This window comes from Tyto alba, unplaced genomic scaffold (genome assembly GCF_018691265.1).
Source record: "Tyto alba isolate M040663 unplaced genomic scaffold, T.alba_DEE_v4.0 Super-Scaffold_41, whole genome shotgun sequence".
Classification (NCBI taxonomy): Eukaryota; Metazoa; Chordata; class Aves; order Strigiformes; family Tytonidae; genus Tyto; species Tyto alba.
This window is the reverse complement of record NW_024881317.1, coordinates 387,514-407,015: the sequence shown is the minus strand read 5'-3', so window position 1 is coordinate 407,015 and position 19,502 is coordinate 387,514. Positions and strand designations below refer to the sequence as shown.

Here is a 19,502-nt window from a genome sequence, read left to right as displayed (position 1 = left end):
TTGGGGGGGGGGGGGGGGCGGAAATCCGGGGGGAACGGAGACGGTAGAGGGTAGCAGAGCGCCCCGCGGCGCATGCGCACTGGCGCTCCGGAACCGCCCGGCGCCGTTTCCCGTGATCCAACGGCCCCGGCGGCGCCGGTGATTGGTCAGACGCGCCGTGAGGTATTTTTTTTTTGCCGCTATTGGCTGTCGGGCGGCTTGGGGCGGGGCCGGGCGCGGCAGCGCCGGGTGGGTCGCGAAGATTGACGTGTCGGCCGCGGCCCGAGCGGCCGTTGTGGGCGGGGCTGGCGGTGACGCGGCCGCTCCTGGCAGCCAATGGGCGCGCCCGGGAGGAGAGTTTGAATTGGCGGAGGGAGCGGGGGGCCGCAGAGCGGAGCGGCCGCCATGAGGAAAAGGTGCGGGGGGACGGGGGACACCGGGACACGGGGGGGACGGGGGGCACCGGGACACGGGGGGGGAGGTGACGGGGGGCACCGGGACACGGGGGGGGAGGTGACGGGGGGACACGGGACGCGGGGGGGGGGGACACGGGACGCGGGGCACCGGGGCGGCGGCCCCGTCCGCTGCCGCCCCTGATGACGGTGGCCGGTGGGCCCCGGTGCCCTCAGCGAGGTGCTGGCGGCTGAGGCCGTGTCGTGCCTGAACCGAGCCATGGCGGCACTGCGGGACATCTGGGAGGAGATCGGCATCCCCGAGGAGCAGCGCCTGGAGCGCACCGACGTGGTCAAGAAGCACATCAAGGTGTGTGTGTGGGGGGGGGGGGGGGGTCGCGGCTCGGCCTGGGCTCGCCCAGAGCTCCCGCGGGGCCGGCCGTGGTCCTGCGGGGGGGGGGGGTCCCCGCAGCCTGTCCCTACCCACTCCTGTGCCGCAGAGTCTCCTGGACATGATGGTTGCGGAGGAGGAGAGCCTGAAGGAGCGGCTCCTGAAGAGCATTGCCCTGTGTCGGAAGGAGCTTGACACCCTCTGCAGGGAGCTCCAGCTGGACCCCTTGGAGGTAAGGCGTTGCTTTTCGCTCCTAAGATCCCGTCGGCAATGGTCTTCTGCTGCCCGGGTGGCTCGTGAGACCGGAGCTCGCGATGCAAATGCCTGTTCAAAACCACTTTTCCTACTCTGGTAGGGCCAAAGGCTTTGTGGCTCCCCGCAGGTTGGGTGATGGTTGCGAGGAGGCCGGGTGGGTTGTAGCATCCCGTTTTGTACGTTGCTGCTGTGTTTGCACCTTCCTGGGGAACATCCTGCTCAGAACTAGGGCTCGTGTCCTAGGTCATCATTTAAGAAGCTTAAATGCGTGAGTCAGGTCTGTGGGAGTTGTGGAGAAGAGAGCTGATTTCTGGACTCCTCTAGGCAGAGGAAGAAAGCACCATTCTACAGATGGAGAAGAATTTGCGGACCCGTGTGGAAGTGATGTTAAAGCAGAAAAGGGATAGGAAGCAGGAGCTGAAAACCCTGCAAGAACAAGACCGAGACTTGTGCGACATCCTCTGCACAACCCCGTTCTGCATCGACAGCAATGCCGTGCCCAGCCTGGAGGACCTGGACCGTTACAGGCGCCACTTGGCCTCCCTGACCATCGAGAAGGTAAGCAGAGAGGGGGTGAGGGTCTCGCCGAGGGTGGCATGTGGGGTGCTCGCTGCTTTTAATGCTGCTTGTCGCTTCCAGGAGCAAAGGCGGGAGGAGTTTGTCAGCAGCAAGCGGAAAATCATCCTCCTCATGGAGGAGCTGGACCACACTCCGGACACAAGCTTTGAGCGGGACGTGGTGTGCGAGGATGAGGAAGCTTTCTGTTTGTCCACGGACAACATTGCTGCCCTCCAGAATCTGATGCAGCAGGTATGTTGGGCATAGCGAGGCAGCGCTGCTTGCTGTCGATGGGGTCCCGACAGCAGTTGGCACCACAACGCAGAGCGACCGCTCGGTGTGTTAGAACATCCTTTTGGGAGCTTTTGCAAGGAGATCTCAGAAGATGAGAGAGTGGCCCTGGTTGGTGCAGTAGAGCAAATGGCCTTTGGGGCCAGGCTGCGCTGGTGCTGACCCTGTGCTCTCCCTCTGGCAGCTGGAAGCCCAGCGATCCCTGAACGAAGCTGTGTGCACAGAGCTGCGCTCCAGAATTGTTGCGCTTTGGGAAAGGCTGCAACTTCCTGCGGAGGAGAGGGAGTCTTCTGCAGTGCATCTGGCTGGGTCCAAAGCCAAAACCAGGAAAGCTGTAAGGACCGTGCTGTGCCTGTGGAGGGGGAGGGCTGGGAGCGGCAGCTCTGGGTTTCACACTCCTCTTGGCTCTGCCAGAGCGGAGTTGCTGCTTCTAGCAGTCAGGTGTGAGGTGAGCAGGCCAAATCCTGCCCTTGTGGGTGGAGGAGCTGGGAATTGGGGCTACCAACTGCCCCATCTTAGAAAGCGGCTTATGCAGAAGATAAACCCTGTTCTGCACATCTTCTCACGCTGCCTGCTCTGAGTCTGTGCTCTGATCTCGTTGGCAGCTGCAGTTGGAAGTGGACCGTCTGGAGGAGATGAAGCTGCAGAACATGAAATCGGTGATTCAGGCAACCCGGGCAGAGCTGGCTGAGTACTGGGACAAATGCTTCTACAGTCAGAAGCAGAGGGAAGGCTTCAGCCCCTATTATGATGGTGGGTGCTAGCTCTTGCTGCTCCCTGACTGCCCTGTGGGGGCTGCAGGCTGCCGGGCTGCCCTTGGCTCCCAGCAGCATGGGGATCCCGGCTGCCTCCTGAATGTGCTGCTGTATCCTCTCTAGACGACTACACAGAGACCCTGCTTGAGCTCCACGATGCTGAGGTGGTGAAGATGAAGAACTACTATGAAACGCACAAAGATCTGTTTGAGGCTGTCCAGAAGTGGGAGAAGAATTGGAAGCTGTTCCTGGAGCTGGAGGTATTGTCTGGGCAGGAACGTGCTCTGCCTGGCGCAGCGCTAGGTCTGTGGGCAGCACCCATGAGCAAAGTGCTGTTGGGAAGGACGGGGGAGGCTCTAGGAAACCACAGCGGGTTGGTGAGGGGCTGGGGTGCTGTATCTAGGGCGCCGGTATGGTTTGTGATGGGGGCTGTGCAGCAGGGATAGCTTCCTCCAGCGTCTGTATCCGGGGCGAGCGGTTGTTTGCTTCTCTCCTGACCTCCCTTCTGTACTAGAGGAAAGCAACTGACCCCAGTCGCTTCACCAACCGTGGGGGGAATCTGCTGAAAGAAGAGAAGCAGCGAGCAAAGCTGCAGAAGATGCTTTCCAAGGTAGGTTCAGCCCTGGAGATGAAGCGTTAGTTCCAGGTAGGCTTGCACAGCGCTGACCGAGGAGAAGCGCGGCACTTAGGGCCGGCGCGGGATGTCTCCGGGCGCAGAGATGCTGCTGTTCAGGAGGGCAGCCTCTCTGCACTGCCCTTGTGTCCGCAGCTGCAGGAGGAGCTGGAGAGCAGGGTCCAGGCCTGGGAGGAGGAGTGCGAGGGGTCTTTCCTGGTGAAGGGCCAGCAGTTCATGGAGTATGTGACGGAGCAGTGGCAGCTGTACCGCCTGGAGAAGGAGAAGGAGAAACAGGAGCGGGTGAGTGCGAAGCTGAGCGTGCTGCCTCCTGGCCTGGAAGGGGTGGGGGATCTGCCTCAGCTGCCCCCCCAGCGCTGCTGGGGCTCTGCCTTCTCACTCTCCGCCTGGAAGCGGCTCTGCACGCAGTCACTTTTCTCTGAGGGTGGGACTGGTGTCCGCTGCTGCCAGTGCCTCTGTTCAGCCCCTTCACTGGCCCCAGCTGTGCCAGAACTGCAGCTTGGCTCTGGATACCTCCAAATCTGTTGAATTGGACACTGCCTGGCCCTGCCACGCCGTCGGCAGGGCACCGCAGGTGCTTCCCCGCTCCCCTGCTCGGGTTTGTAAGTGCAGATCTCTCGCACAGCACCTGAAGAAAAGCCGCCAGACTGAGACAGAGATGATGTACGGAAGCACCCCGCGGACACCCATCAAGCGTCGGGTGCTCGGCCTCCACACTCCTGGCAAAGTAAGGAAGGTAAACTGTGTGCAAAGCAGTGTGGACGTGCCTGTCTGGGATCAGCTGAGCGCTGGGCTAGAGCCGTGCCTGGTCTTGGGCTGGGCCCCCCCCTCCCACGCAGGGGCGCGGGGAGGGTTCGGGGTGCTGTGGCAGCGTAAGGGGAGCAGGGAGAGGATCCAGGCCACGGGCAGCTCCGTTCTCCCTGGGGACGAGCAGCCTGTTGTACCGTGGTGCTCTGGAGGTAAAAAGCTCTGCCAAGACATCCACCCCGGTTTCCCCAGCGTGGTGCAGCCGCTGGCTTCCTCCCCGTGTGACGTGTGCTCTGCTTTTCCCCTCAGCTCAATGGCACTTCCATCTCCAGCGCCACTCCCAACAGCACCGTTCGTTCAGCTTTTGGGGGAACCATCTACCACTCGCCAACGTCTCGGTTGCCACCTTCCGGAGGGAAGGTGAGGAGCTTCCCAGGGAGCCCCTGCGCAGCAGGGTGGGCTGGGGAGGAGCAGGGCGAGCTGGCACTCTGCTTCACTGCCTCCCCTGCCAAGCTCCCGGGGTGCAAGAGCCCCTCTTTGGCCGTAGCCTGCTGAGTTGGGCTGCCGCGATCCTGGCAGGGTATTTCTGGGACCCTGAGGGAGGAGGGCAGCAGCAGCATTCAGGAAATCTTCCTCCAGCTTAAATTTCTAGTGTGCCTCTCTTCCTCTGAGCTGAGCCTGTGGCCTGGGGGACTACAAAAGGCGGGTGTGGTGCTGTATGTTTCTGGGGTCAGAACTGGGCCTTAGACCCTGGAGGGCTCCTGGAGCTTGAGACCCCCCTGGCACCGCAGAGTGACAGTGAAGCTAGCGCAGCTCCCCCAGATCCCCTCGATTCCTGTGTCCCGTCTAACCGTCGTTTCTTCCTGTAGCTTGGCCAGGCTCGGACCCCCAGCCGCCCAGCTGTGAAGCCCCCCCGTCCCGGACACAGGGAGCAGAACAAGGAGAACATGTCCCAGCTGCACGGAACCACCCTGAGCGGTGGGTGCACCCCCAGAGCCCCTGCCCAGCGTAACCACAGCGTTAATTCTGTTGCCAGCACCTATTCTGAGTTTGCGGTAATTCACCTCTTCTAAACCCACCTCCCCTCACTAGGCAGCACAGGGGGGGTGCTCCCCGCCTCCCAGAGCCCCCCCACGGGGCTGCAGCTCTGCACAGCCCCCCCTGCTGTCCCCACGCAGAGCGGCTGGTCCTGCCAGTGCCTGGGGCAGCAGCTGTGTTGGCTCTGGGTCAAGAACTTAAAAAATTGAGGTTTAGTGGCTGAGGCCAAGCACTGCTCCCGTTGTACAAAGACCCCGAGCAGCCCAGGGGGGAACAAACGCTGGTGTTGGGGGCACCTCCCAGCCCTGGGCAGGGGCAAAAAGCTGTACGTGGCCCAGGGCCCCCAGAACAGCCCCGCAGCCGCTCTCCCAAGGTGGGTCTGTCTCAGCTGCTTGAGCAAAGTCTTCCCCCCCATCCCCCTGAGGTCCAAGTCGCTTGTTGCAGTGTGTTCTGGGGGTGGTGATGCTCCCCAGCCTCCCCACGGGGCTGCAGCGTCGCGCCCTGGGCAGCAGCAGCGCTCGGTTGCTGCCCTAACTGGGTCAGGGGGAGAGGGGAGGGAGGGAGGGAGGGTCTCCTCCCCGCCACCCCGGGCTGGGGAAGCCCTTCCCTGCTGCCTGCGTGGATTCCTCAGGCCCCGGCTCACGCAGGTTGCTGCTTGCTGTCCCCCCTGGTGTCTGTCCAACCTTTTTCCACTGGTCGCTGGGCGAGCAGAGGCTGGGAGCTGCCCCAGCTGCTGAAGAAGCTGCTCTCTGCTGCTGGATGGGGCTTTGCTCTCTCTGGCTGGCCCGAGGTCCCTTGGAAGCCTCTGCCCTTCCCTTTGAGTGTGCTGAGCTCAAGTTTTTAACATCCTCTGACACTGGGCAGCCATGAGCATCTCTTCTGGCAGCTAAGCCGGGGTGCCCTGTGTGCCCCTGGGGCTGTGCCTCGGGGCGAGGATGGTGCTGGTTTGTGATGGAGGCAGATTCCTGCTTGGTGTTCCCTTCCCCCAGCAGCCTGGTACGACTGTCCCCATCCTGCTTCCCTTCGCTGAGGGGCAGCTTTCTGCTGCTCTGGCAGGGTGCTTCCCAGGACAGACGGACCGCTGCAGGAGGGAGGGATGTGGGTCCCAGCCTGGGAGCTCTGGGGGGCTTCTGGGAGGCTGATGGGCTCTGAGAGGGGTTGGGGAGCCCAAACACCCAAGCGGGAGCAGCCTGGCCTGTGCTCCTCACTGTCCTGGAGCTGTTCCTGCTTCCCCACAAAGCCATGAAGCAACACTCTGTCCCCTCTGTCATCTCCTCCTCATCTCCTGCTTCTTGTTTCCACAGCGCGAACTTTCAAAGGCTTCCAGATCTGACAGTAGCTCCCGCATCCTGAACTCCACCACCACCCACGCCTTCTGCTGAGGAGCTGCCTGCCAGGCTCCAGCTGCTCCCAGTTGTAGTGAGTCACTGCTCAGGCAGTGTTACGCAGCTCCCCCCGCCCCCCCAGGCCTCCCTTGCTCTGGGATTAACTTTTACCTGGGTCCCGGGCCAGGCTGGTGCTCTGGGGGGTGGGGTGCCCTGCCTGACAGGGTAGGGTGTGAAAGGGGCACTTTTAAAAATTTGCTTTTATTTAGGGAATTCTTGCAAATGTTTGTGATTAAAGATTTGAGTACACGGTCGCGTTAGGGTAGCGCAGTGGTGGGTGCTGGCTCCTGCCGCAGCCCAGCTGGCTGGGGTGGGCGTTGGTGCTCGCTCACAGGGGCTCTGCCTTGCTGAGCATGCTGTGGGACAGGCAGGACCCACCCCAGACCTGGCTTCGGTGCCTTTCCTTACAGGCTCTTTTCCCCTCCATTTTTGAAGCTGTTGTCTACCCGCATCTTCCTTCCTCACCATCACAGCAGGCTGGTTTTAGTGGGGGCTTGCTTTAGGGGAGGTGCCTGTAGCAGGCTCTGCTTGACCCCAGAGTCCTGGGCTCACTCCGCGTGCGGTGCCCGAGGGTCCTGTCTCTCCCTGATGGGCTGGGGGGCCCCGGGAGGGAGCAGCAGGCACCAAACCTGACCAGGCATCCTCCTGGCTCTACACCTTGTGCCCTGCTGCTCGTGGGGCAGAGCAGGCACGTGTTACTAGCGAGGAAGGGAGCTGTGCTGGGACAAGGCTTCTCTCCAGCCCTTGGGAGGGGGGGCGACTTGTCCTACCCCCAGGACCTGCTCCCCACCGTCCAGCGCTGCCCTCCCTCGCCCTTCGCTCCGGCCGAGGACAGCGAGCCCAGCACTTTGGTGGTCCGACACAGCCCTGGGCAGGAGGGGCCTGGTTGCACCTTTGTTAACGAAGCTCTGTCTGCATGCCTGTCCCTGATCATGGCTAACTTGCACCTTGTTATCACTACAGTCCCCCACTTGCTGTTATTTATTCTCCAGGTTCTGTCTCCTCGCTCTGTAACTCTGTATATACTGTTCATGGGAATAATACGTATCTGTGTATATAGCTGCTGCTGTTTGTGTGTCTGTGAGGTCACGCAGGGCTTTAAGCCACAACTGGCTCCAGAGGGGCTGGGGGAAGCTGGGCCCGTCCTTTGTACACAGCACCAAGCACCACTGCAGCCCTTATAGAAAAGCAGATGTATGTAATAAATGTGTTTGGCCTTCCCCGGGCTTGTCTTTAGCGTGTGTGCGGCCGCGGCGTCAGGCACCAGCCCAGGGCCAGGCTCTGGGGGCCTGAGCCCAGCCTGATCCTGGGGCTGGCACTGGGCTCCAGGAGCATCCTCCTGACCTGGCGGGGGGCGGGGGGGCTCTCAGGGCTCCAGCACACAGATGTAGGTGGTCCAGGGCCCGCACACCACCTCCTCTGCCCGCAGCCCCTCGGCCCCCAGGTACTCAACGCGGCGTGGGCGGTCGGAGCTGGCGTTGTCCCCGTGTCCCAGCTGCCCGTATTTACCTGCAGCCACCACAGTTGTGCCACGATGTGGCCCTGGGGGATTCTGCCCTTGCAGGGCCGTAGCCCCCCCCAGGTGTTTGGGGGAGAGGGAGGAAAGCTGAGTGTACACACACACACCCCCCCCAGCACACAGCCCCCACTGTGGTCTGCTCTGAGCCTTCACAGTGATAAAATAACTCATTCTCCAAGGAGCAGCAGAGGGGAAGGGAGCAGAAAAGGAAAGCTGGCTCGGAGGGGGGTGTTGCAGCGGCACAGAGCGCAGGCAGCACTTACCCCAGCCCCAGGTGTAGAGCTCGCCGCCTCCTGCAAAGGGGCAGCACCCATCAGCCTCAGGCGCCTGCCCCCCCCCCGCCCCCCCGGTCCCGGGCAGCACCCACAGCCGGGGCTGCCCGCCGCCCCCCCGGCGAGAGCCGGGCACTCACGCGTGACGACGGCCGTGTGCCGGGACCCGCAGCTGACCCTGCCGACCTCCGGGTCCTGCGGCAGATCCAGCAACGCCGGGAACGCCTGGATGGAAATGAAGGCGACGTCCTCGGGCTGCTCCTGGCCAGACGTCACCTCCGCGTCCCCTGGGGACGAGCCGGCCCTCAGCGCCGGGGCCCTGACCCGCACCGGTCCCCCGCAGGGACCCAGCGCCACCCACCCAGGGCCCCCGAGCCCACCAGCAGCCCCCGCACCTGCGCCCGCGTCCTGCGCCCGCTCTTCCGCCAGCGCCTTGGAGGGCAGAGCCAGTTGGCCAGACTCGTTCCAGCCCCACACGTAAAGGTCTCCGGCCTCTGTTGGGGGGGGGGGGGGGGAGCGCATCAGGGGTGGGTCCAGCGCAGAGCTCGGCCCTGACCCCGGCGGCGGCAGCGACTGGGTGCTCCTGCACCGACCGCGCGCCACCCAGGGCCGGGCGCCCCGGGGTGACCGCGGCGCGGGGGCCGGGCCCTCACCGCTAACGCTGGCCGAGTGCCACCCGCCGGCCGCCACCGCCCGCATCGGCACGCCGGCCAGCGCCTCCACCAGCCGCGGCTGCGCCTCCGACTCCAGGGTCCCGTGGCCGAGCTGCCCGTGCCTGCGGGGAGACAGACGGACGGACAGACAGACAGCCGCCTCCCACACCCCCGCTGCCCTCCGGCCCTCATGCCCCCCTGTGAGCCCACGGTCCTGACTGAGCCGCTCCTGCCTGCCGCTGCCCGTGCTGCCGCTGCCAACCCGGCCCCCCAGTGCCAGGGGGTGCAGCGGGGGCACAGAGCCCAGCCTGGGGGGGGGGGTGGGTGCCCATCACCCTGGTGCCAGGCCGCGTGGGAGGCTGGCGGGGTCTCAGTGGCCCGGGGCAGGTTGCAGCACACAGGGCTGTGACCCATCAGCAGACGGGAGTCTGCGTCACCGTGCCGGCGGCACGAGAGAAGTGCTCATGCGTTAGAGGCCACTGATCAGCCGACTGATTGCTGCGCTTATCTGGGCCACCGAGCGCCGAGCCAGCAATCAACAGCCCAGCGTCGGGGCCATCAGGCTGGCCCCAAGCCTGAGAGCAAAAAGCAGGGGATCCCACGAGGGGACAAGCTGGGGCTCGTGGCGGCGGGGGCAGCACCACCCACCAGGATGAGCATTTCGCAACGGCACAGAAAGGCGAGCAGGCCCATGTGGGGCAGGAGCCAGACCCGCACGCTGTGGGGAATATAAACACACCAGTGGCCTTAATTGCCAAAGCTGTGGCAAAAGCAGAGAGGTGGAAGGGGCTGTGAGGGTAAAATAAAGAGCTCAGCTGCGTGCAGCAGATGAGTCCTGGGGCTCATCAAAGGGTCAGAACAGGACACCAAAAGCTGTGGTAATACAACAAGAGAGGGAGGGCTTTGCACTTTCTTTCACGGGGATAGCTGCAGAAGACCGAGGCGAAGAGATGCACCCCGTGGGGCTGGTTCCCAGTTTCCCACCCCCCGAGCACGGCCACAGGCCCGGAGCAGCAGCTCAGAGCCAACAGGCAGGGACAGGATTGCCGCAGCCGGGAAAGGGGCTCCGAGCAGGGAAAGGCTGTAGGCAATCAAAATGACTTGAGAGTTATCAATTGTAGCTCAATAATTAGGTGCAACAGCACAAAGAATAACAGGGTCATGAAGTAATGAGCGGTGTGTTCACCAGTCAGTTAGTTTACTGATCATGGAATCACTTTATTAGATTGTTTTGCCATGTTGACTAATCAATCAACACTACAGAAACCTGGACCGGTTTGCCTTAGGCCTGCAAGCTAACGGGGGGCTCAGACCCGGAGGTGACCCCCCCACCCCAACATCCTATCTTCACCTGCATCCCCACCCGTCCCTCTCTGCACCCCCATCACTCTCCCCGCATCCCCCCCCAGCACATTCAGCATCCACTGCTGCATCACCCCCCCCCTTCCCCTCGTGTCCTTGATCCCACACGCTCCTGCCTCGATCCCAACCTGCAAACCCACCACCGCCCCCCCTTCCCACACCCCACACCACCTCCCCATGTGCTGCCACTCGCACCCTTTCCGCAGGGTGGCTGCACCCTATGTCTGCATCCCTCCCCCCCACCCCCCCCGCCCCACACTCACCTCCCGCCGCCCCACGCGTAGAGCTCCCCGTGGGCACCCAGCACCAGGGCGTGCTCCTGGCCCAGGACCAGCTGCCGGGCGTGCAGCCCCCCGGGCAGCGGGGTGAAGAAGGGCGGCCGCGGGCGGGCGAAGCCCCCGGGCAGCAGCGGCAGCGGGCGGGGGGGCCCCGGCGGCAGCTCCCGGCTCCAGGCGGGGGGGTCCCGCAGGTCGCCCCGCAGTGCCGCAGCCCGCGGCCAGGCCCGGGCCCCCCCCGGGCCCCCCAGCACCAGGTGCGTCTCCGAGGGCAGCGCCTCGGCCCAGCCCGGCAGCCGCCGCCGCAGCCCCGCGCTCCGAACCTCCAGCCCCGAGCCTGCCGTACCGGGACCGACAGCCGGGGAGGGGGCATCAGCCCGGGGGGACGGGGGCAACCCGGGGGGACCGGAGGGACGTGGACATCCCGGAAGAACCAGCTCTGGGGGCCACGGGGACATCCCGGGGGGATCGGGCGGGGGGGGCAGAGGGACGGGGACATCCCGGGGGGACCGGCATTGGGGGTCACGGGGACATCCCGGGGGGATCGGGGGGCAGAGGGACCGGGACATCCCGGGGGGACCGGCATTGGGGGTCACGGGGACATCCCGGGGGGATCGGGGGGCAGAGGGACCGGGACATCCCGGGGGGACCGGCGGTGGGGGTCACGGGGACATCCCGGGGGGATCGGGGGGCAGAGGGACGGGGACATCCCGGGGGGACCGGCGCCATAAGGGGTAAGGGGTGGGGGGGTGGGTGCTCCATCCCGGGGGCCCGGTCTCAGGGGATGGGGGAGCCCCCAGGACAGAGCGGGGACCGCGGCCCCGGGGCCGGCGGGCGCTCACCGGTCTCCAGCACCACGTAGCTCCAGGCGGGCCAGACGCGGCGGATCCCCCCGGCGCCCGGTTCCAGCCGCCGCGGCCCCGGGCCCGGCCCCGGTTCCCCCGCCGCCTCCTCGGGGCTGAAGCCGAAGACGATCCACGCGCGGCGCGGAGCCGCCATGACGGGGCGGGGCCGGGGGGGCGGGGCCGGGGGGGGGGCGGCGCGACCGACGGACGGACGGACGGACGGACGGACAGAGGCCGGGCCGTGGTCCAAGAGCAGCTTTAGTGCGGTGTCACCGGGCGGACCCGCCGCCGCGCAGGGTCCCGGTTAAGGCAGACGGTGGCAGAAGCAGCGGCGAGCCCCCCCCCCCCCCCCCACCCCCGAGCCACCGAGCCCCGGGGCAGCTCCCGCGGGCCACCGGCAGCCCGGATGGGGCAACCGACGGGGAGCAGCGGGCAAGCGCGGCGCGGCCTCACGCCTGGCTGGGGTTGGGCTGGATGAGGCCGTAAGCCACGGCCCGGGCCAGGCTCTCCTTGGCCGCCTGGGCCACGCGCGGCTCGGCGGCGGCGGCGTCCCTGGCCAGCACCGAGAGGATCTCCAGCATCTCGCTGGCCACCAGCTGCTCCGCCACCTCCCGCTCGGCCGCCATCATGTTCATCACCACCACGGCCCCGCGGTGCTGCAGCTCGGCGCTGGGGCTCAGCAGCAGGGCCTGCAGGATCTCCAGCCAGTGCACCGTCTGCGGGAGCAGGGGGGCTGCCCTCAGCGAGTGCCCCCCAGGCAGAGGGGGGCCAGCTCCCCCCCCCCCCCCCCCCGGGCACCGGTGGCCCCCCGACCCCCCAGCGTGGCTCAGGCTGAGGGCAGGAGCGGCCAGCACTGGGACACGGCCCCAGGACACCGGGGGAGGGAAGAGGGGACAGCGGGTGCTGTCCCAGGGGGTCCTGGGTGCCCCCCACCCCCTCGCTGGGCACTCACCACCTGGGGGATCCTCTTGCAGATGGGGGGGTGCAGGGCGGTCAGCATGGCCAGGGTCCCCGAGGCTGCCCGCCGCAGCTTCTCGTCTTCCTCCCCGCTGTACAGGACCATCAGCTTCAGGCGGTCGCTGCCCTCGGCCAGGAACAGCTCCTGCACCTGCCGAGGAGGGGGGGGTGGGTGGGGGTGCGGGTGGGTGTGCGGGGGGCCGGGAGCCCCGCGCAGCCCCTCACCTCCTTGCTCATGGCCATGTTGCACATGCACTCGGTGGCAGCCAGCCGGATCAGCTCGTGCTCCTCAAACATGTACCCCTCGATCATGGGCACGGCCTTCTCCTTCAGGATCTTCTGCCTGCGGCGGGGGTGGGCGTGAGTGCCCCCTGCCCAGGGCAGCACGCCCCTGGGACAGGCAGGGACAGGCCAGGCCCCCTGTCCCCCCCGGCCCGGCCCCACCGCCCCTACCGCAGCCTCTCGCTGATGCCGGCCAGGTTGGTTAACGCCATCAGCCCCTCGAAGTTCTCCAGGCCCGTGCGCTGAAGGTGCAGAAGGCTCACCAGGGGCCGGACCACCTCGTAGATCTGTGGAATCGGCAGTGCAGGGCTCTAACCCCGAGCGAGGGGCAGGGGCTCTGCACCCCCTGGAGCAGGGCGGGTGCAAGGAGCCCTGAGCCCAGCCTGAAGGCAGAGCTGCTCCCGCGGTCAGGCTGAGGCCATTGGGCCTTTGTGGGGAACATGGGGGTCCTGCCACCTCCTGCTCCCCAGGGAAGGACAAACCCGTGCTGGCAGCTCCTGGGGCGCAGATCCCACCTCGGATCACCAGCCCTCTGGCCTTTAGCCCCGGGGCCACCGCGCCCTTTCCCAGTGGGCGAGGAGGAGCCGAAGCCCACCCTGTCCCAGACACCCCACCCAGGGACCCGGGCGGCCCCTCCTCACCCCGACACCTCCCCAGAGCAGACAGGGTGCCGCAGCCTGGGCAGGCACCAGGGGGGGGGCGAGTCTGTGCCCACTGCTGCTCCCACGCGAGCCCCGGCTGCCCACCCACGGCCGTTCCCCCCCGCCCGCAGCGGCGACACGGACCCGCTCTCCGGGGAACGCCATCTCCGGGTTGGAGGTGATGGTGATCTTCGCCAGCGCCTGAGCTGCCTTGGTCTGCCCCACCTCGGTGCCCTCCAGGGACAGGGGGATGAGGGCCTGCAGGCAGAGGCACGGCAGCCAGTGCAGCAGCCTGCTCACAGCAGCCCCGGCTTCCCCAGGTCCCGTCGGAGCCAGTGCGGTCCCCTGCCCGGCCCCAGCCCTCCCCGGAGCCCCTCATCACCTTGCCTCCTCCCTGCGCAACCACACCGCCCCGGTCCTCCGCCTCCGCCACCAGCGCCAGGAACACCCTTGGGACAAAGCGGGAGCAGCTGGAGCCACAGCGGGTCCCAACAGCGCCCCGACACCCGCAGCGGGTCCAGGCTATGCCAGACCCCCCCCCGACACCCCCTCCTGTTCTTGCATTCGCCTCGGAGCCCAGCTCCCGCTCTGCCACCCCCCCTGCCCACCCCATACCTGGAGATCAGCTCCCGGCAGGAGTTGGTGAGCGCCGGGTTCTCGCTCTTCACCATGCAGGCTAGAGCCGACACCACGCCGGCCGTCAGCAGCTTCCGCACCCGGCGCTTCACGAAGTCCGGCTTGTCCTGTCCCAGAGGCTGGGTCACCGCTCGGCTCGGTGGCACTGGCCTGCCGGCCACTGCAAGGTCTCCAACCCAAAGGCCCCAAGGACCCCTTACCCCCACTCAGGACCCCCTGCCCCTGCTCGGGACGCCGGGCTCTGCCCACCCATGCGCCCTCCTCCATGGCCAGGGCCCCCGGCGGCTCCTGGGGACGGCCGCGTCCCGCTCACCTTGGGGTGCTGCTCCGGAATGTGCTGCTTGGCGTACTTGGCCAGCTCCAGCATCTGGGGGTCCGGCTCCTCGTGGTCGTAGCTGTTAGTGCAGTTCACGAGCGTGGAGGCCACGGCGTAGAGCACGCTCCTGTCCTCCGACTGCAGCGATAACGGGGCGCCCATCACCCCCACGAAGGAGGGGACAGGCCGGGGCTCGAGCCCCCCCGGCACCACGGGGCCCCTCGCACACAGCCCAGCCCCACAGTGTGTGCCCCACACCCCACTCCGGCACGCTCCCCCAGCAGCCAGGCCCCCCCCCCAGCGCCGCGCTCAGCACACACAACCTTGGCCAGCTGGAACATGGCCTGCATCGCCGCCTTGTCCTCCACAAACTCCTCCTTGACGTCTGCATCGAAGGTGAGGTAGGCCAGCCCCTCCACCGCCCAGCGCCGCGTGCCCGCGTCGATTGTCTCATTGCAGAGCCACCTGGGAGAGGGGGGGAGCCCCGTGAGCCCAGGCTGGGGGGCACGCTGCCCGGCCCCCCCCCGCCCCGGCAGCACTCACTTGCGGCACTGCTTGGCCAGCTTCATCGTGGAGCCCTCGGCAAACTGCTTCATGCTGAAGTCGGTGCCGCCGGCGGAGCCCAGCTTGCAGAGCCCCTGCAGGCAGGAGCGGAGCGTGGGAGCAGGAAGGGGCAAGGGGGCACCCCAAAGCAGGGGGGGGGGACACCCCCGCGGGCCCCGCAGCCGCTCCTCCCCCGCCGCCGCGCTCACCACCAGCGCCCGGATGCGGATGCTGTCCCTCTCACTGTGCTTGTAGATCTCCTTGAGCAGGCTGACGCCGTTGGCGGTGATGAAGGAGGCGCGTTTGGCCTTGTCGGCGGCGTGGATCAGCGCCTCCACCGCTACCAGCTGGTGGGCCTCGCAGACGGAGGCGCAGAGGGACAGCACGCTGTCCATGATCCCCTCCAGCTCCAGCACCCTGTTCCCAGCATCCGAGGGGCCCTGCAGCAGGCACGACACCGTCTGGATGGCCCGCAGCTTCCCGGCCAGCTCGTGCCCCTCGAACCGGCTCCTGCAGGGGAAAACCACCCGGGAGGGTAAGGCTGAGCCCACCCGCCGTCTGCAGCCGCACGCAGCCCCTCCTGCTGAACCCCAGCTGCTCTCCGGGGGGGTTTGCAATCTGCTTTTATCACCAAAAGGTCTGGGGGTAGGTGGCTGCTACCTCCCCAGAGGGCCGCAGGCTGTACGGGGCTGAACCCCCAACTCTGACCGGGCTCACCTCACGTAGTCCTCGCACAAGTGGTGGAAGTTTTCCCTCTCGGCGTCGCATTTCAGGTCATCGTAAAGCTTGCTCAGCAGAACCGAGGCGCTCATCCGGCTGTTCTCCGTCACGGGCAGGCTGCCCGGGGTGCCGCACACCGTACTGCCCACCTCCAGGATCTTCTTCAGGCCTAGGAGGATGCGGAGGTCAAACACGCGCTGAGGAGCAAAAACGGGGCGCACAGGGGGAACGGAGGAGCGCAGCACCCCGAGGCAGCGGGGCGCGATGCTGCAGGCTGCTCTGCTCACCCTGGTCGATCACCCAGAGGCTCAGGCTGTTGTTGGTCTCCTTCGGCGACTTCCTGGGCACCACCTTGATGAGCAGGTTGAGGGCGTTGTCGCGCCCGTGCGCAGAGGCCCCTTCCAGCGCTAGCAGCTCCAGGAGGTGCTTGATCAGCAGTTTCAGGTCCTTGGAAGAATCTTCCAGAAGAGACGGTGCCCAGCAGTGAGCACCCTGGGCCTGGGCTGGCAGGAGATGCTGCCACGATCGGGGACTCCCACCTCGACCTCAAACTAACCCTGGGCCGGAGCCCCGGCTCTGCAGCCGGGCACGGTGACAAGGTGAGGGGTGGGAGATCCACCCGCTGCAGCTCAGTGCCTCCCCCCCCCCCGCCCCGGGGGGGCTCTCCCCACCTCCTCCCAGCCCGGCGGGCACCCACCCAGCACCACCGCCTCCTCCTTGCCACGGAAGTCCCTCTGCAGCCCCTCCTTCAGGGAATCGAACATCACATGCAGCAGGTTGCAGGCAGCCAGGGAAACCTGCTCGTGCTCCACACCCAGCACCGCCGAGAGACGAGGGGCCTCCAGCTCCGCCAGGACGGCCGTGGTCTGTGGGTACAGGCACAACTGTCCGCTGGAGACCCTGGGGAAGCCTTAGCGCTTCCCTGTCGCAACAAGGCTCGCGCACGCCCGGCTCGGAGCTCCTCTGCTCGGCAGGGCTGCAGCCCGAGGCCAGCGACGCTGCGCTGCCCGGCAGCGGTTCCCCTGGGCCAGGCCCTGTCCCGTGGGAGAGCGGGGGCTACGGCAGGACCTACCCGGGAGCGGTGCCCAGAGCACAGCCCCACCAGCGTCCGCAGGGCCGCCAGCATCAGGTCAGCCTGGGCCGTGTCGAGCAGCCGCGCCAGCAGCCGCACGCCGTCGCTTTGGAAGATTTTCTCCGCTCCAGCCTCCTCTCGCGCCAGCACAATCAGGTTCTGCGCAGCCTGGGAAAGGAGAGCGGCGTCGGGGTCACCCGCCAGAACGCAGCCCGGCGTGGGCAGGGGATCTCCCCAGCCGGGCACCTCCCGCCCCCAGTCTCTGGGGAGCACGTTCTGCTGGCGGGGGGCCCGACCTCCCCTGGGCGGCACCGTTAGACCCACCAGTGCTGACCTCCAGATACCGCTCCTCCCCTCCCCGGAGCTCAGACCTTTTGCTTCTTGTCTGCGTCCTTTTCTTCAGGATCCAGCAAGATCTGGAACATCTGCTCCACCTTTGAGTCCGTGCAAGACATGGTCTTCATCTGAGACAGAGCAGAAAGAACGGCTCAGCCCTCCCCGCCTCCCTGAGCCCACCAGGCAGGGGCCCACAGCAGCTCCCACCCCCTCCCCGCTGCCTCCCCGCTCACCTTCTCGTGCACGCTGCTGCCCAGGGCGCGCAGGGCCTCCTGGAAGGCCTTGTTCTTGGGCTCCAGGCTGACGCACCGCTGCAGGTCGCCGACAGCCTGGTCCAGGCGGCCCAGCTTCTGCAGCGCCTGGCTCCGGCGGAACAGCGCCTTCACGTCCCGGCCGTCGGCTTCGATGGCTGCGGGCGAGCGGGAGGGTCTGTCGCAAAGCCCCCCCGACTGCTGCGGTCTGCCCGGACGGGCAGCGCACAGAGCCCGGGCCCCTGCCAGCCCCACTGATGGTACCTTTGGACGCATCCGCCTCTGCCTTGGCGTAGTCCTCCTGCGGAGACGGAGAGCCAGCGAGAGGGAAACGCCTGAGGCGCTGCCCGTGCAGCCCTCGCCCAGCCCAGCCTGCGGCAGGCGGAGAGGGGGGAGCAGGGGAAGGACCGCGGGGTTGGGGGACGGGAGCAGCATCACCCAGGACAGCGAGCCAGCCCCCAGGGCACCCTGTCCTTCCCCGAACGCAACCCTCGTGGGGTCCCCCAGAGAGCCCTAGGGCCCCCAGTGCTTTTCAAGTGCTCCTGCTCTACTTGAGCCCCTGAAGTTCCTCGTGTTCCCCCTCGTCTCAGAGGCAGCTCCACAGCGGGAGATCAGAGACGCTGGGGAACAGCCGCGGGTGTGGATGGGACCGGCCTGCCCCGGCCCCCACAGCCCACAGGGAGGTGGGGCAGCACGGGAGAGCGGGCACGGCCGGGAGAAAAGGCGAGTGGAGGAAACACCCGAGAGCACCCTGCCTGGGGACCCGTGGGACCCCCAGCCCCCTGCCCAGGGACCCATGGGACCCACAGCCCCCTGCCCAGGGACCCACGGACCCCCAGCCCCTGCCCAGGGACCCATGGGACCCACAGCCCCCTGCCCAGGGACCCATGGGGCCCCCAGCCCCCTGCCCAGGGACCCACAGTCCCCACAGCCCCCTGCCCAGGGACCCACAGCCCCTGCCCAGGAACTCATGGGACCCACAGCCCCCTGCCCAGGGACCCACAGTCCCCACAGCCCCCTGCCCAGGGACCCACAGTCCCCACAGCCCCCTGCCCAGGGACCCACAGCCCCTGCCCAGGGACCCACAGTCCCCACAGCCCCCTGCCCAGGGACCCACGGACCCACAGCCCCCTGCCCACAAACCCACAGCACCCACAGCCCCTGCCCAGGGACCCACGGACCCCCAGCCCCCTGCCCAGGGACCCACGGACCCCTGCCCAGGGACCCCCAGCCCCCTGCCCAGGGACCCACGGACCCACAGCCCCTGCCCAGGGACCTACGGGACCCCCTTGCCCTCTGCCCGCAGACCCCCAGCCCCTGCCCGTGGCCCCCCGGCCCCCCAGCCCCTGCCCGCAGACCCCCGGCCCCCCAGCCCCTGCCCGCAGACCCCCGGCCCCCCGCGCTCTCACCAGCCGCAGGTAGCAGGCCGCCCGGTTGCGGTGCAGCACGGCGCGCTCGGGCCCGGTGCCGCCGAGGCTCAGCGCCTCGGTGTAGGCGGCCAGGGCCGCGGCGGGGTCCCCCGCCTGGAACAGCGCGTTGCCCCGCTGCCGCAGCTGCCCCGCCGTCACCTGCCCACGGACACGGGTGGGACACGGCAAGGGCGGGCGATGGGGCCGGGACCCGCCGCCGCCGCCTGCCCCAGGACGGGCCCCGGGACCCGCCGCGCCGGGACCACACCCCATGTCACACCGGGACCGGTCACACCGGGACCGGTCACACCGGGACCCCGCCCGGTGTCACACCGGATCCCGGGACCCGTCACACCGGGACCGGTCACACCGGGACCCCGCCCGGTGTCACACCGGATCCCGGGACCCCTCGCACCGGGACCGGTCACACCGGGACCCCGCCCGGTGTCACACCGGATCCCGGGACCCCTCGCACCGGGACCGGTCACACCGGGACCCCACCGCGTGTCACACCGGGACCGGTCACACCGGATCCCGCCCCCCGCCACACCGGGACCCCGCCCGGTGTCACACCGGATACCGGGACGCGTCACACCGGGACCGGTCACGCCGGGACCCCGCCCGGTGTCACACCGAATCCCCCCCCCCCGCTCACCGCCGCCTCCATCGCGCCTCTCTCGCCGCGCCCGTGACGTCACCGCCGATCGCCCGGGGAACACGGACGCCACCGCCCGCGTCACGTGACGGGGGCGCCTCCGGCAACAACAACCACCAAAAAAAAAAAAAAAAAAAAGGGGGGGGGGGGGGGGGGGCGAGCGGGAGCCTCTGGCGCCGCCTCGCGGCCTGGCGGTGCCGGCACCGGCCACGTGCGACCTCGTGCGTGTGTCCCCGCGTGCCCCACCCCCTCGGGCACCCAGCCCCCCGCACCCCCCGCCCCAACACCCCCCCCACCCCCCCCCAGCACCCCGAACCCCCCCAGCCCCCCCCT

At 67.6% G+C, this 19,502-nt stretch overlaps 3 protein-coding genes across 9 annotated transcripts; 1 reads left to right on the top strand and 2 right to left on the bottom strand.

Annotated features, from left to right (window-relative positions):
- The first annotated feature begins 42 nt into the window (after positions 1 to 42).
- On the top strand, positions 43 to 7,647 carry PRC1 (protein regulator of cytokinesis 1). Of its 3 annotated transcripts, none has more exons than XM_042803953.1 (14): positions 43 to 395; positions 609 to 741; positions 872 to 994; positions 1,342 to 1,575; positions 1,657 to 1,827; positions 2,051 to 2,200; positions 2,472 to 2,619; positions 2,745 to 2,881; positions 3,136 to 3,231; positions 3,391 to 3,537; positions 3,881 to 3,982; positions 4,312 to 4,422; positions 4,872 to 5,057; positions 6,345 to 7,647. In XM_042803953.1, the coding sequence occupies exons 1-14, from the start codon at positions 385 to 387 to the stop codon at positions 6,420 to 6,422; spliced, it is 1,827 nt and encodes a 608-aa protein (XP_042659887.1). In that variant the 5' UTR covers positions 43 to 384; the 3' UTR covers positions 6,423 to 7,647. The 3 variants fall into 3 exon arrangements, with proteins under 3 accessions (XP_042659887.1, XP_042659888.1, XP_042659886.1); XM_042803954.1 differs by having other exon boundaries at positions 3,881 to 3,991; positions 4,872 to 4,980; XM_042803952.1 differs by having other exon boundaries at positions 3,881 to 3,991.
- On the bottom strand, positions 7,604 to 11,511 carry RCCD1 (RCC1 domain containing 1). Of its 5 annotated transcripts, XM_042803957.1 has the most exons (7): positions 11,349 to 11,511; positions 10,495 to 10,843; positions 8,870 to 8,991; positions 8,612 to 8,710; positions 8,357 to 8,503; positions 8,208 to 8,237; positions 7,604 to 7,934 (listed from the first exon to the last, which is right to left on the bottom strand). In XM_042803957.1, exons 1-7 carry the CDS (start codon positions 11,503 to 11,505, stop codon positions 7,792 to 7,794), a joined length of 1,047 nt encoding a protein of 348 aa, XP_042659891.1. In that variant the 5' UTR covers positions 11,506 to 11,511; the 3' UTR covers positions 7,604 to 7,791. The 5 variants fall into 5 exon arrangements, with proteins under 5 accessions (XP_042659891.1, XP_042659889.1, XP_042659890.1 ...); XM_042803955.1 differs by lacking the exon at positions 11,349 to 11,511 and having other exon boundaries at positions 10,495 to 11,123; XM_042803959.1 differs by having other exon boundaries at positions 7,826 to 7,934; positions 8,357 to 8,441; positions 10,495 to 11,467.
- Positions 11,512 to 11,591: 80 nt separating this feature from the next.
- UNC45A (unc-45 myosin chaperone A) lies at positions 11,592 to 19,265 on the bottom strand. The gene is made up of 20 exons (XM_042803942.1): positions 19,170 to 19,265; positions 18,515 to 18,673; positions 17,370 to 17,406; positions 17,088 to 17,263; positions 16,890 to 16,982; positions 16,519 to 16,686; positions 16,144 to 16,312; positions 15,734 to 15,904; positions 15,444 to 15,615; positions 14,936 to 15,236; positions 14,727 to 14,821; positions 14,507 to 14,648; positions 14,181 to 14,321; positions 13,847 to 13,974; positions 13,614 to 13,680; positions 13,376 to 13,489; positions 12,762 to 12,877; positions 12,534 to 12,651; positions 12,304 to 12,459; positions 11,592 to 12,067 (listed from the first exon to the last, which is right to left on the bottom strand). Exons 1-20 carry the CDS (start codon positions 19,179 to 19,181, stop codon positions 11,801 to 11,803), a joined length of 2,802 nt encoding a protein of 933 aa, XP_042659876.1. The 5' UTR covers positions 19,182 to 19,265; the 3' UTR covers positions 11,592 to 11,800.
- Positions 19,266 to 19,502: the final 237 nt, after the last annotated feature.

Coding starts and splice junctions, on each gene's coding strand:
- PRC1 (XM_042803952.1), top strand. Junction 1,576..1,656: donor CCTCCCTGACCATCGAGAAG/GTAAGCAGAGAG, acceptor TGTCGCTTCCAG/GAGCAAAGGCGGGAGGAGTT. Junction 4,423..4,871: donor TGCCACCTTCCGGAGGGAAG/GTGAGGAGCTTC, acceptor TTCTTCCTGTAG/CTTGGCCAGGCTCGGACCCC.
- UNC45A (XM_042803942.1), bottom strand. Junction 14,649..14,726: donor CTGGCCAAGCAGTGCCGCAA/GTGAGTGCTGCC, acceptor CCCCTCTCCCAG/GTGGCTCTGCAATGAGACAA. Junction 13,975..14,180: donor TTCCGGAGCAGCACCCCAAG/GTGAGCGGGACG, acceptor CCTCTGGGACAG/GACAAGCCGGACTTCGTGAA.
- RCCD1 (XM_042803955.1), bottom strand. CDS start 11,075: ATGTCCCGGTCCCTCTGCCCCCCGATCCCCCCGGGATGTCCCCGTGAC. Junction 8,711..8,869: donor GCACTCGGCCAGCGTTAGCG/GTGAGGGCCCGG, acceptor CCCCCCCAACAG/AGGCCGGAGACCTTTACGTG. Junction 8,238..8,356: donor GCACACGGCCGTCGTCACGC/GTGAGTGCCCGG, acceptor GCCCCTTTGCAG/GAGGCGGCGAGCTCTACACC.